The 15,029-nt window shown below is 40.6% G+C and overlaps 2 protein-coding genes across 6 annotated transcripts in view; both read right to left on the bottom strand.

Moving 5' to 3' along the window:
• IMPA1 (inositol monophosphatase 1) overlaps positions 1-636 on the bottom strand; it is a 29,405-nt gene extending 28,769 nt beyond the window's left edge. The window contains exon 1 of one of the 5 annotated variants that reach the window (XM_019032790.4): positions 6-636. The gene's annotated coding sequence lies outside the window, so the exon portion shown is untranslated. The remainder of the gene's footprint in view (positions 1-5) is intronic. The other 4 variants (XM_063709195.1, XM_019032792.4, XM_063709196.1 and 1 more) reach the window with 4 other exon arrangements.
• A 4,700-nt stretch (positions 637-5,336) lies between these two features.
• LOC101152793 (sodium/bile acid cotransporter 5) lies at positions 5,337-14,946 on the bottom strand. Its single transcript, XM_055349426.2, has one exon. It carries the CDS (start codon positions 8,644-8,646, stop codon positions 7,330-7,332), a length of 1,317 nt encoding a protein of 438 aa, XP_055205401.2. The 5' UTR covers positions 8,647-14,946; the 3' UTR covers positions 5,337-7,329.
• Positions 14,947-15,029: the final 83 nt, after the last annotated feature.

The following is a 15,029-nucleotide window of genomic DNA, read 5'->3' as shown; positions in this document are numbered from 1 at the left end:
CTCACCTTGAGTCGGAGGACGTCCGGCTAGCTCTGTGAACGGTGTTACCGCGCTCGTCTCTTCCGGAGGTAGAGGGGCTACTCGCAACAGGAAGTTCCGCCCTTAAAAACTCCATTCCTGAGGGGGCGTGGTTGCTTTGCTGGGCCCCGCCCCGAGCTGCGCCCTGCGAGCCTCTGCCAGGCCGGGCCGGGTCCTGACCCGCGCTGGAGCATCGGATACTGCCTCTTCATTCTCGCTTCTGGTTCTTTTCTCCTGCTTGTCTTTTCATCTCTCAATTTTTAAAAATTACTTCTCTCTTTATTTTGCCTTTTTCTTTCGTCCTGCATTCATTCACAGTTTCCCATTTAGCTTTCTTTCTTCTTTCTCCCATTTATTCTATAGTACTATTTTGACAAAACCCAGATTGGAGATATGATTCCGATTGTGCAGCTTTTAGGTGCTAACCTAAAGCTGGTAAACCTATACTAGATTAAAAAAAAAAAAAACTGATAACCAGAACCAACTGCCCAATTCTTGATAATTTACTTACATACTATTTATTGAGGACTTACTATGCTGTGTGGGGTTTTATTGTTTTGTTTTTTTGAGACGGAATTTCACTTTTGTCGCCCGGGCTGAAGTGCAATGGCGCGATCTCGGCTCACTGCAACGTCCGCCTCGCGGATTCAAGCGATTCTCATGCCTCAGCCTCCTGAGTAGCTGGGATTACAGACGCCTGCCACAACGCCCGGCTAATTTTTGTATCTTGTAGAGACGGGGTTTCACCATGTTGCTCAGGCTGGTCTCAAACTCCTGGACTCAAGTGATCCGCCTACCTCGGCCTCCCAAAGATTACAGGCGTGAGCCACCACGCCTGGCCGAAATGTGTTTTTATATGCATTATTTTCCTTAAAGTTTTAACAGTTTCTTGAAAAAGATATGATTAGCTTTGTCAGACAGATGAGGAAACTGAGGCTCAGAGTAGTTAAGTGATTTGTCCTCAGGTAACACAGCAAGAGCAGAGAGTGAAACACACTGAGTTCAGTTTTGGGGTTCAGAAAATGATACCCCACAATGAAGGCCTCAGAAGCAGCCTTAGAAGCAAAAATTTTCCTCTGACTCCTTTTGGTCTCCTGTCTCTGGTCCCACATTCTTCCCCAGACTAGTCATAGAAGCTAGAATTCCTCTTTCCCAAATCAGGTCCCAGAAATCAGGACCGCTTTTTTATAAAGCCAGCCATAAAACATAAAAATACTACTCTAGGCCAGGCAAGGTGGCTCACGCCTGTAATCCTACCACTTTGGGAGGCCAAGGCAGGCGGATCACGAGGTCAGGAGATCGAGACCGTCCTGGCTAACACGGTGAAACCCCGTTTCTATTAAAAACACAAAAAAATTAGCCGGGTGTGGTGGCTGGCACCTGCAGTCCCAGCTACTCGGGAGGCTGAGGCAGGAGAATGGCATGAACCTGGGAGGTGGAGCTTCCAGTGAGTGGAGCTCGTGCCACTGCACTCCAGCCTGGGCGACAGAGGGAGCCTCCGTCTCAAAAAAATAAATAAATAAAATAAAATTATATATATATATATTACTCCAGCATTCTCCCTGTGTTTCTATGTAAAATCTGACCACGAAGAAATTATATGACTCACCCTGTCTGAGTTTAGGTCATAAGACCCCCATTCCAAAGAGGGTCCTATGGAGAGAGGCCAAGAAGAATCTAAGCAGACAGGTCTTACTGGATTTCCCCAGTCTAATAGCATTAGGTTATACCCTCTATGTCCAACCATATTCTACACAGCTGTCCATATGCTGTTGAAACTAAGCATAAAATGGACTGTCCCCTTATACCTTTGGGTCTTCATTCTGAAGGCTCCCAAGTCACATAAAACTATGATCAAATAAAATCCTTTTCTTCTATTTATCTGCCTTTTGTCAGTTGATTTTCACCAAACCTTCAGAGGACAAAAGGGAAGTTTTTTCTTTGGCCCTACAAAAGTTTACACACTGAGAATATATGGCACAATGAGATCACATTATATGAGGTACAAGGACTAGTTATGGTCTTAAAATGGTTCTTCTTCTTGAAAGAGTTGGCCAGGTGCAGTGGCTCATGCCTGTAATCCCATCACTTTGGGAGGCCAAGGCAGGCAGATCACCTGAGGTCAGAAGTTCAAGACCAGCCTGGTCAACATGGTGAAACTCTGTCTCTACTAAAAATACAAAAATTAGCCAGGCATGGTGGTGGGCACCTGTAATCCCAGCTACGTGGGAGGCTGAGGCAGGAGAATCGTTTGAACCCCGGAGTGGAGGTTGAAGTAAGCCGAGATGGCGCCATTGCACTCCAGCCTGGATAACAAAAGTGAAACTCCATCCCAAAAAAGAAAGAAAGAAAGAGCGACATCGTGGTACATACATCATCATTGTGCAAAAAGCATTGCACAGATATAAGATGTGCTAGCTACAACTGGACCAGGAAAGTAAGTTAGTTATTTGGCTCTTTGCTTAGGAAGTTACTGTTTCTGTTTGTTTAATCAAAAGACAAAATGTCACCAATATGTTTCAAATGAAATGTCTTAGAGATGAGTAATTTGGACTGGACTCAATTCTCACACCTCACAAGGACCAATGAACATCTTTAATCCAAAAAGAGTGATGCCTTAGGTATCCGGTTTTGGATGTCTATCAAATGATACTTTATTTTCTTAGAAAAAAAAAAAAGGCTTCTGAGGCTAGTTTTTCGGTTCTTCATTGCCAATCTTCTTAAAATGAAAATATTGCCAACCACATGCTGACAAGTGCTCATTCGTAACCAACTAATATTTCCAAAGTTTTAACAGAAAAGTCATCGGTCATCTAAGTTTATGTAAATGAATGTGGTTTCAGTGACTTGAAAAAACTGCTAAAATCAGCATAAACAATTTGAAGTAAAATAAACTAAATATCAAATATCCCTTCAAATGAAAACCTTTCAAGCTTCCTATGTCAGGTGAGCAGGAAGTCCAGTTTTTCCAAGAGGCCTCACCTCAACAGCTACTTCACATTGGTTCTCAGGTAACTCAGTATTTTTCAGTCCAAAGAGGCCGTTCTGCTTCCAAATGCCTTACCGAAAGTGAAGTGAAATTCTGCCGGTGCACAGGGAAGTCTTAGCGTTCAGGCTCGATTATAGTGGGGCTGGAAACTGGTCTCACAAATCCAAAGGATCTTTTCTCTGATGCTGTGAAGGTAGTTCACATGGCTGCAGAGACCTCAGTACAGGATGCATGGCCCTTGAGTTCCCAAAGGGGCAATTTTTAAAACTACAGTCCCATATGCAGCCATTGTTCCCAAACCGAAGAATATCTGCTGTGCCCAGGTGTTGTCGGGGGCAGGGGACAGCAGCACAAACTCTGCTTCCTAGCATGATGTCCAGCTCCTCACTCTTCCAACCTTCCCTAAGGGGAGTTCCCTCTTGGAGGCCTTTGGTATCCTTTCCTGTCAGCTGACTCCCATCTATGAGAGAGGTTGTAATTACGCTGAACCTCAGAATGAAAGAGAGGTGAGATCCAATGCCCCTGACACCTCCCCAGACAGCTGAGTGTACACAAGAGAGTTCTAGGGAAGGGTGGCCCTGTGAAGCCACAAAGTGGTCTGATCATCCTTCCCAGTGGGCAATAGATGCCTCCTTGTTCTGTATTTGTACAATAAAGAGGGGCCATAGGAATTCCTTCCCCAGAAATTGTGGGCATCTTGCCAACTACACTTAGTCTTTGGAGATGACTTCTTTTTAAATAACCACTCTCTTCACTAAAAAATAATTCAGGTTCCACATGCGAAGACGTTCTTGGTTATAATAATTATTTAAGTGGACTTTGATTTAAATGATCAAATATAAATACAGCATGGCAGCTGTTCAGGGGTGGAGTGTCCAAGGATATCTAATAAGATCTCATGTTTGATATAACAGATTGGAGTTGCATATATTGGTTAAGACTTTGACATACCCTTATAAGGCCAACAGCTTTCCAAGATATAAAAATATATATCATAAAATTGTTATTCTTGGAAGAGTGTATCATAGAATCATCTCTTAAGAGCTGGAAAGAAACTTTTTTAAAAATTGGCATAACCATTCTATCTCTGGATTGTTATTCTATCTTATAGAATCGTGGCTGTGGAAAATAGTTGGTATGAACTCAACTGATTAGTCAGTCTGCTTTATGCCTCTCATTCTTATTTTTTTAAAAAGGAATAACTTGGGTCACCCCATCCCTATCCATATTTTTGGACAAGTTTTACTATGTAAAATCTGTCCTCCTTGATACATCTATTAAAGAAATAAAATATACTCCAAATTCCATCCATGCCCTTGCAACTGCTTTATAAGATCATTTAAATATGCATAATGTAACAAAAATAATAATAGGGCTTACCATGTGTCAGGCATTCTTATGAGGACCTTGCTCATATTAATTCACTTAATCCTCACAATAATACCACGAGGTAGGTACTACCATTATCGCCATTTTCAGCATGAATTTGGGCATAGAGAAATCAAGTAACTTGACCAAAATGTTCCCCAGCTGGTAAGATGATGGAGCTAGAAGTGCAGCCCAAGAGGTCAGGAGTTCAAGACCAACCTGGCCAACATGGTGAAACCAGATACAAAAACACAAAAATCTCTACCAAAAATACAAAAATTAGCCGGGCGTTGTGGCAGTTGCCTGTAATCCCAGCTACTCAGGAGGCTGAGGCAGAATTGCTTGAACCTGGAAGGCAGAGGTTGCAGTGAGTGGAGATCACGCCACTGTACTCCAGCCTGGGTAACAGAATGAGCCTCCGTCCCCCCACCCAAAAAAAAAATGAAAAAAAAAAAAAAAAAAACAAGTCAGCCAGGCACGGTGGCTCAGGCCTGTAATCCCAGCACTTTGGGAGGCCGAGGTGGGCGGATCACCTGAGGTTGGAAGTTTGAGACCAGCCTGACCAACATGGAGAAACCCCATCTCTACTAAAAATACAAAATTAGCTGGGTGTGGTGGCGCGTGCCTATTGTCCCAGCTACTCGGGAGACTGAGGCAGGAATCGCTTGAACCTGGGAGGTGGAGGTTGTGGTGAGCCGAGATCGCACCATTGCACTCCAGCCTGGGCAACAAGAGCAAAACTCTGTCTCAGAAAAACAAAACAAAACAAACAAACAAACAAAAACCCAAAACATTATGTAAGTTAAATTTGTACAAATGTAATTCTATTTTAAACCTATAGTGGATATTTCAGTTTAAAGGAGTAAAATATTCTACATACGCAATTATCACTTTATAAACCAAATAAATATCTATCATGTCTATTTGGTTTATATCAGATTGTATACAAATTTTGGTAGTCATATACTGGATTTGGTGGCATTTAAAGAAAAAACAACCTTGGTTATCTTATCAACTGGCAAAGTAAACAAAAATTCTCTAATTCTATGATCAAGATGGTGAATAGTACTGATAGAAAATGTTGAAAGTTTTAGGCTCCATACATAGTTATACGATTGCTATTTCAAACTAGCAGCAGATCTACCAGGGTTGAAAGTTAAAACTGATAAAACAATAGCACTTACTATGTCCCAGGCACTCTTCCAAGCACATTACATGTATACTCTCACTTAATTCCTAGGACAATCTATGGAGTTGACACCATTAGCTTCATTTGTTAAATGAGAAAACTGGACTATAAGAAGATTAAATAATTTGCCGTAAGGCTAGGAAATAGGGAAAGCAGGATTATTTAGAGTGATATTTCCTATTCTCGATCCCACACTTTCTTGCACAAGATTGTAGACTTGCCCTAGATAATAAAAATTTTCACTGAAGATTAAAAGGAGGTTTTTGAAAAGCACACTATTTATTTGGGCACTAGTCTGTGCTTCAACACATTATTTGAATAAGCACACAGAAGATACTCTGTTAGATGTGATAGGGAATATCAAAATGAATAAACATAGGTATTATGCTCAAAGACTTACAGCAAAATAGGAAAATTTAAACAGGACACAAATAGTCATAAAACAAGCTAGGTTAGCTGGAATGAACAATACTCATAACATACTAAGTCATTCTGTTTGGGTAAAAGACTATGTGTAATGATGTGAGAGAGGAGATATAATGAAACTGGGAAACTGGCTGGGCGTGGTGGCTCAAGCCTGTAATCCTAGCACTCTGGGAGGCTGAGGCACATGGATCACAAGGTCAGGAGTTCAAGACCAACCTGGCCAAGATGGTGAAACCCCTTTTCTACTAAAAATACAAAAATTAGCTGGGCGTGGTGGCAGGCGCCTGTAATCCCAGCTACTGGTGAGGCTGAGGCAGGAGAATCACTTGAACCTGGGAGGCGGAGGTTGCAGTGAGCCGAGATCGCACCACTGCACTCCAGACTGTGTGACAAAGTGAGACTCCTTCTCAAAAAAATAAATAAATAAATAAATAAATAAAACTGGGAAGCTAGGTTAAGGTCAGGCAGTAGAGTATAATAAATACTCTACTCATTAAGAAATACAAATTCATTTAAAAAGCAAAAAGTCTTCATTGCTGGGAAATTATATGGTCAATGTTAGATTTTAGGAAAATTAATCTGACAGTGAGTAGAGGGTGGAGAGACAGGCCAGAAGCCAATTTAGAAAGGTTTAGGGAAGAAGCAATATAGTGCAGAAAAAAGTGATAGCACTGAGAATTGAGAAGAGCACTGGCAATTGAATTATAGGCTGTTTCTGTAGGAAATACATTCACTATAAAGAAAGAAAGAAAGAAAGAAGACAGAAGAGAGATGAGGTCGAAGAGCTGACCCTGTGTTGTGGGGTAAACAGTAATGCCTTTGGTGGGTTAACACGGAAGACAGGAGAAAGCTTAGCTCTGAGGGCAGAGATGCCACATTTACTTTAAAACATACTTATTTTGATGTGCTAATGAAATTTACAAATTCATTCACTGAGTGAGAATTTATCAAATGTCTGCTATATGGGTGTTCCTTCTTTTAGTACTTAGGATATGTCATAATCACTAAATAAGTTTTCTATTGCTCTGTCTCATTTAGGAGACCACTGAAGGTATCATATTGACATCATAGCCTATAAAACATTCTCAAACCAACACAGTTGCAAAGTTGTCTCCTTCCTCTGAACTTCTGTACTATCATCTCCACCACTCATTGAGTACTTAGCATATACGAATGTGTGTGTGTGTGTGTGTATGTGTGTATATATATATGTATTCTCTACCCAATGTCAGATTTTTAATTACATTATAAGTGGCTTAAGAGCAGGTATCATTATAGTTATTCTTTTACTCTCCCGCAGTGCCCTACCCAGAGTAGGAATTCAGTAATGCTTTAATTGTTAGATTAGGAAATTTCTTTTCCTTTTATCTTGTAAGAAAAAGATACATTTTTTCTTAGCCTTGTAAACTAGAATGATCAGTAACATTTCACATCCAGAACACATGGCTACTGTAAAAGGAGCCACAGAAGCTAAATTGGCCTTGGACTGTGGAAAAGACAGCTGAATAACGGCAAGAGCTAAGAAACTATTTAACATCCCACTTTCAATAGCAACAGTTTTACAAACAGGAAGAGGCAGCATACAAACTTTAGCAAAGGAGTACCCAAACAGCAAACCCAAAGCAGGAACTAAGAGACCCAACAGAATCACCTCTAGGTTATCTGTTTTTAAGAACACTAATCCCACTGTGAAAGTCAAATAAATTCCTACGAACATTAAAATAAAACTCAGAGGTCTAATTATTCTCTCTAATAAGCTTGCTTTTTCAGGTATTCTACGCTTGATGACTATTCCAATTGATACTGGCACAAGTATGAAAAGGAGTGTTGACACAATTTTAGAAACAGGAATATGGAATGTACCTGACAACCCTAATATCTTACTGTATATATAAGAATTGACAGGCATCATGATCAGAGCCAATAATGTTGATGTGCAAGTCATCAAAATGGCCAATGTGAAATCTCCATCTAGAAGCAGAGCAAAGAGATAGCCCCCACCCCCTCCTGGGCACGTGCAGGTCATTACAACTCCAAAAGCTTGCGCCTCAGGCAATGCCACAATCTGAGACAAAAGAAATCCGCAAAATGGCATCAGAAAAAACTGTGTAACTGCCCCAAGAATTACTGGCAAAGGTCTCTTCCATACTGTTTGAAACAGCTGTAATTCAATCTTGCAACCAAATGCACACTTATTCAATAGTATTAGTGGTAAAATAAGCATTAGGATATTTCTATCAATATGCATTGGTGCCTGGAGAAGACTGTCTTTTTGTTTGAGCACTTTGACTTTCACATTCTTGATTTCTTCAATGAGTCTTTCTTGCCTACCTTCAGAATCCCAGAGTTGAATAGTCACATTTGTTTCTCCTTCTTCATCAGTCACCAGATTTATGGTAAAGTTTGTAGCATCTGATGAGATCTTCTTGGCCACATTCACCATTTGTAGTATTTTAGGATCTTCTATTTTCACAAAGAGGTGGCTGGAATTAGGCCGTTTATTTTCGTAGCTTGAACTTACAAGGATGGTTTCTTCAGTCTTTGTGAAAAATAGTATTTCAGTCTTCTCTATATTCAGAAAACTGAGCGATGACATCCTTGCTTCTTCTATAGTCACAAGCAACAAAAGTAGAACAATAAAAAGTTTTCTAATCATTTTGAAAGCTGAAATAAATCATATATGCAAAATCGTTCTTAAAAAATGAAAGAACATTCTTCATGCAGGTGTTCCAGTGACAGTCTGAGGGTGAGTTAGATGACAGTTGTTTTTGTAGGATCAAAGTCCAGAAGGAGGGACTGCTGTACTTTTAAACAAATATATAGCCATCTAAGCAGCAACACAACCGGTTTAACTTGTGATTAAGACAATTAAAAAGTCATGGCATTTAGCAGATTCGATTTATCACAACAGAAATCTAATCTCTTCCTCTTGATTTCCTCATTTCTGCTTATGCGGAAAAAAAAAAAAACCAGCCTCATATTTACTTGAATTTAAAGCTTAGTGTCATCATTCGTTAGTTATTTCTTGCTAAAAAAAAAAAAAAATTAAAAGCAGTCAGGATCAAGAAATCTGTAACAGATACTGAGGAAACCTAGAGTTCAGTGTTACTATTTTGTTCAATCAAGTCAAAGTCAAATCAATATTCACTGAATGTCTCTTTGCCTAGGGCATGGAGTTGGGAGCTGGCCATCCCATAATGATTAAGCCAGATGCAGTCGCTGCTCTCCTGGAGCTTAGTGGGGTGACCCAATATCACAAGTTAGAAAACTGCAGAGCCCAGACACTGGCCTTGGCAGCATCCCTTGGCTGCTAATAGTTTTCCTGCATCTCTGAAGGATGATTTAATCTGTCAAGCAAAAACTGACACTGTTTTTTGTATACCTAAGTAGGAAAAAAATTTCCTGAATGGTTACCAGATAACTTGGGGACATAGGGAAAGTAGGTAGCTGGTGCCATGGCCAAAGGTACAGGCTGGTTAAGGGACCACAGCTACTCAACACTTGGACCCTGACACGATGGGGCAATGGAAAGACACTGGCATTGATTCTAATCTTTTATTCCTTGTTTGTAACACTACTCTCTGTTCACAGTTAGGGGCAAGGGCATTCAATTGACCCAATTTGGTCATATCCCTTGGTTGCCAGGAATGAGAAAAAACATCAGGCTTTTTGGATTTCAACCCATAGACTCACACAATTGTATATTTCCCACACAAGGGGTGGGTGTCCTGATGCTAAGCAGCAAACCAACCAGCCGACCAACCAACCAACCAAACGTTTACTATTAAGCCTACAGATGTAGTAGTCTCTGAACACATGACCATTTCAGCAGCTCTTTCATGTAATCATGATGCAATGTGTTCAAGGTAATGCCAATTTGTATTAAGTATTTTAGATCATTTGTTCCTCAAAAATATGAAACCATTTTTGTCATTTTAACGAGTTTTATAAAAGTATACCATTTATGTTGGCTAATCTTTCAAATGCAATAGACCTTAGGTCTCATAAATTTTATTAATATGTACCACATTAAGAAAAACAAGATCCACTGTACCAATGGTGAGGATAGGGAATGGGACTGTTCATTGATATTTCACTTAAAATTTCCCTATTTTAAACGACAAAAACAAAACAAAAAACAAAAATATCATAAAACCTAAGTTATCTTTAGTTATGTGACCAAATATCTTGACTCATAACTTTTGTTGCCTAGGTCGAAGATGTGAGTATATCAATTTTTCTTTCCCCTCAGGACTCTTTCTGCAACCCTTTTAGTTCTTCGGTTTCTCCAGGCCCTTTCATTTGAAAACTGTGAAGAATAAAGCCTGACAAATCTAGGAAAACTTTGATAATCTATCATTCATCTATATAAGTGTTCTTCTAAATTTTCATGAAAAATATGTATTATAAAAAAGTGTGTATGAATTTCATTTTTTTTTGCACCAAAATAAACTAACTTTTTGTAACATGTCTGAACAGGATCTAGTGAGGGACACTATGATAAGACATTTAGAAAAGAGCTCTTTTATCAGAGAAACATAAATTCTGCTAAAATTGAAGCAAGAACACACATCAAATTTATGGTGAGGTTTGGGTGGAAGAATGGTGAAATCATTGATGCTTCACATAAAGGTTATGGGGACAATACCCCAAGGAGATCTGCAGTTTACAAATGGATAATTCATTTCAAGAGATGAGACAATGTTGAAGATGAAGCCCGTAGCAGCAGACCATTCTCAGCAATTTGTGAAGAAAAAATTAATCGTTTGTGCCCTCATTGAAGAGAACCAGAGATTATAGCACAGACAATATCTAATATGGTTTGGCTCTGTGTCCCCACCCAAATCTCATGCAGAAGTGTAATGACAGGAAGTGTTGGAGGAGGGACATGGAGGGAGATGATTGGATCATGTGCATGGCTTCTGATGGTTTAGCACCATTGCCCTAGTGCTGTCCCATGATAGAGTTCTCACAAGATCTGGTTGTTTGAAAGTGTGTAGCACCTCCCTCTTCGCTTGCTGTCTCCTGCTGGCCATGTGAAGATGTACTTTCTTCCCCTTCTCCCATGATTTTAAGTTTCCTGAGCCTCCCAGCCATGCTTCCTGTAGAGCCTGTGGAACTGAGTCAAGCTTCTTTTCTTTATACAATACCCACCCTCAGGTAATTCTTTTTTGGGAGGACAGAGTTTCGCTCTTGTCACCCAGACTAGAATGCAGTGGTGCTCTCTCGGTTTACTGCAAGCTCCGCCTCCCAGGTTCAAGTGATTCTCCTGCCTCAGCCTTGTGAGTAGCTGGGATTACAGGTGTTTGCCATCACGCCCAGCAAATTTTTGTATTTTTAGTAGATATGGGGTTTCACCATGTTGGCCAGGTTTGTCTCAAACTCCTGATCTCAGGTGATCCACCTGCCTTGGCCTCCCAAAGTGCTGGGATTACAGGTGTGAGCCACCACGCCCGACCTCATGTAGTTCTTTATAGCAGTGCGAGAATGGACTAATACAATATCCAACATCATAGATGTCTCAGTTGGTTCAGCTTACACAATGCTGACAGAAAAATTAAACTTGAGCAAACTTTCCACTTGATGGGTACCGAAACTATTGCACCCAGATCAGCTACAGACAAGAGTACTTTTGTTCTCTCGGTGGGTTTTCTACTTAAAATTTCAGTTGTCTTTCAATAAAAATTTTAAACAAGTGGGATCAAGATCCTGAAGGATTTCTTCCAAGAATTGTAACAGGAGATGAAACATGGCTTTACCAGAATAATCCTGAAGACAAAGCACAAACAGAGCAATAGCTACCAAGGGTGGAAGTGGTCCAGTCAAAATAAAAGTGGACTAGTCAAAAGCAAAGGTCATGGCAACTATTTTTTGGGATGCTCAAAGCATTTTTCTTGTTGACTTTCTGGAGAGCCAAAGAACAATAACGTCTGCTTATTATAAAGGTGTTTTGAGGCTGGGTATAGTGGCTTATGCCTGTAGTCTCAGCACTTTTGGTGGCCAAGGCAGGAGGATCCATTGAGGCCAGGAGTTCAAGACCAGTCTGGGCAACATAGCAAGACCTATCTCTACAAAAAGAAAAAAAAAATATGAGAATGTTTAGAGACAGCCAAAGTTTTAGCAGAAAAATGCCCAGGTAAGCTTCACCAGAGATTGCTTCTCCACTAGGACAATGCTCCTGCTCATTCCTCTCATCAAACAAGGAAAATTTTGAATTTTGATGGTAAATCATTAGGCATCTACCTTAGGAGTTCTAATTTGGCTTCTTCTGACTTCCTGTTTCCTAATCTTAAAAAAAAAAAAACTTTAAAGGGCACCCATTTTTCCTTAGTTAATAAACAGACTGCATTAACATGATTAAATATCCAGGACCATCATTTATTTTGGAATGGACTAAGTGGCTGGAGTCATTGCTTACGAAAGTGTCTTAAACTTGACGGAGCTTATGTTGAAAAATAAAGTTTATGTTTTATATTTTTATCTGTTTTCTTTTTTGAGACAGGGTCTCGCTTTGTTGCCCAGGCTGGAGTATAGTGGCAAGATCGTGGCTCACTGCAGCCTCGACCTCCTGGGCTCCAGTGATCCTGCTGCCTCAGCCTCCCAAAGTATCAGGATTACAGGTGTGAGCCACCACACCTGGCCTTTTTTTTTTCTTTTTTGAGATGAAGTCTTGCTCTGTCACCCAGGCTGGGGTGCAATGGTATAATCTTGGCTCACTGCAACCTCCCCCTCCTGGGTTCATGTGATTCTCCTGTCTCAGCCTCCCAGGTAGCTGGGATTACAGGCATGCACCACCATGCCTGGCTAGTTTTTTGTATTTTTAGTAGAGATGGGTTTCACCATGTTGGCCAGGCTGGTCTTGAACTCCTGACCTCAAGTGATCCACCCACCTCAGTCTCCCAAAGTGCTGGGATTACAGCCTTGAGCCACTGTGCCCAGCCCTGGCCTATTTTTATCTTTCAGTTTTTCCATGAACTTTTTGAAGTTCCCTAGCATTTGCTGCCTGATTTTTTAAACTAGAACTCATTTTTATTATATTGTTATTTCCATTACTTATGTAAATTTAAAACACTTATTCTCTTTGTGGATTTGCTACTTGAAATTTGTCTGCAAGCAGGTGGAAAGATGCTAGAGTGGAGTGGGGAGAGTGAATCTTTAAAATTTTTCTAAGCATCCTCAACTGAAAACCCTAATCGAAAGCCTGAGAAAGTTGTCTGCTTTCTGAGTAATTTAGAAATAGAGAGCTAGAAACTGAGTTTTTTCCCTTTCTCCCACATCTTGTTCTCTTTAGGAGACAGTTCCTGCTGCAGCCACCAGTCCCCAGTACTAAGGATGCTAGCTCCTGTCTCCACCAGACTAGTTTGCTCCACTGTCTGGGACCACACCTAACTTACCACCAGTAAGCCTGCTAATATTAATAATATAAGTCCTTCCATCCAGACTGCCTTGTCTCTTTTCTATCTAATCATTGATAGGACTTCTCCATTCTCCTTAGGTTTAACTCAATTCCTGTCAGCCTTACTTCCCCACTTCTCAACCTCATTATTTTTCTGGCACAGTTTTAGTCAACTGCGTGACCATGTGCTGATCTTCTCGTATGTGCAAGTAATTGTGCTAAACATTACAGTATTAGTTGTCACTAAAAGTTATTGGTATCTGGGCATATATTTAAGTGTTATACTTTCTGATAAAAGAGTTATTGGAACATAGCCATACTGATTATCTACTAAATTAGCATCCGCTACACTACTTTGTATGTAAGTGCAAACATAGCACATGTTATGGCGCTCCATTTTGTGTTGCATCAGATTAAATCAAATGCAGTCTTTTTTGCTTTGTCACCAGGCTGGAGTGCAGTGGCATGATCTCGGCTCACTGCAACCTCTACCTCCCAGGCTCAAGTGATTCTCCTGCCTCATCCTCCCCAGTAGCTGGGATTACAGGAGCCCACGACCACACCAAGCTAATTTTTGTATTTTTAGTAGAGACAGGGTTTCACTATGTTGGCCAGGCTGGTCTCGAACTCCTGACCTCAAGTGATCCACCCGCCTCGGCCTCCCAAAGTGCTGGGATTACAGGTGTGAGCCACCATGCCTGACCTACCAGAGCCATTTTTCTAATAGCATGCATTTACTTTGTGTATCTGTGTCACAGTCTGGTGAGTCTCTCAATATTTCAGACTTTTTCATTATTATTACATCTGTTATTGTGATCTGCAATTAGTGATCTTATAATTGTAGATGTGGTGGAAATGGCAAGAAAACAAGAAGTAGAAGTAGAGTTTGATGATGTGATTGAATTGCTGCAATCTCTTAACAAAAGCTGAATGGATGAGGTGTTGCTTCTTATGGATGAGCAAAGAGTGGTTTCTTAAGAGGGAATCTCGGCCGGACATGGTGGCTCACGCCTGTAATCCCAGCACTTTGTGAGGCTGAGGTAGGCAGATCACCTGAGGTCGGGAGTTTCAGACCAGCCTGACCAACATGGAGAAACTCCATCTCTACTAAAAATTCAAAATTAGCCAGGTGTGGTGGCGCACGCCTGTAATCCCAGCTACTCAGGAGGCTGAGGCAGGAGAATCACTTGAACCTGGGAAGCGGAGGTTGCAGTGTGCCAAGATCACACCACTGTACTCCAACCTGGGCAACAAGAGCGAAACTCCACCTCAGAAAAAATAAATAAATAAATAAATAAAATAAGAGAGAATCTCCTCCTAGTGAAGATGCTAAGAACATTGTTGAAATGGTAACAAAAAATTTAGATATTCCATAATCTTAGTTGATAAAGCTGTGGCAGGGTTTAAGAGGATTGACTTCAATTTTGAAAGAGGTTCTACTCAGGAAAAAATGCTATCAAAAGCGTTGCATGCTACACAGAAATCTTTCATGAAAAGAAGAGTCAATCAATGTGGCAAACTTCATTGTGGTCTTATTTTAAGAAGTTGTCACAGCCACCCCAACCTTCTGTAACTACCACCCCAATCAGTCAGTAGCTATTGAAATTAGGCAAGACCCTCCATCAGCAAAAACATTACAAATT

The sequence above is a fragment of the Gorilla gorilla genome, chromosome 7 (genome assembly GCF_029281585.2).
Source record: "Gorilla gorilla gorilla isolate KB3781 chromosome 7, NHGRI_mGorGor1-v2.1_pri, whole genome shotgun sequence".
In the NCBI taxonomy this organism is placed as follows: domain Eukaryota; kingdom Metazoa; phylum Chordata; class Mammalia; order Primates; family Hominidae; genus Gorilla; species Gorilla gorilla.
Note: the sequence above shows the minus strand (reverse complement) of the source record. Positions and strands in the feature narration are given on the sequence as shown.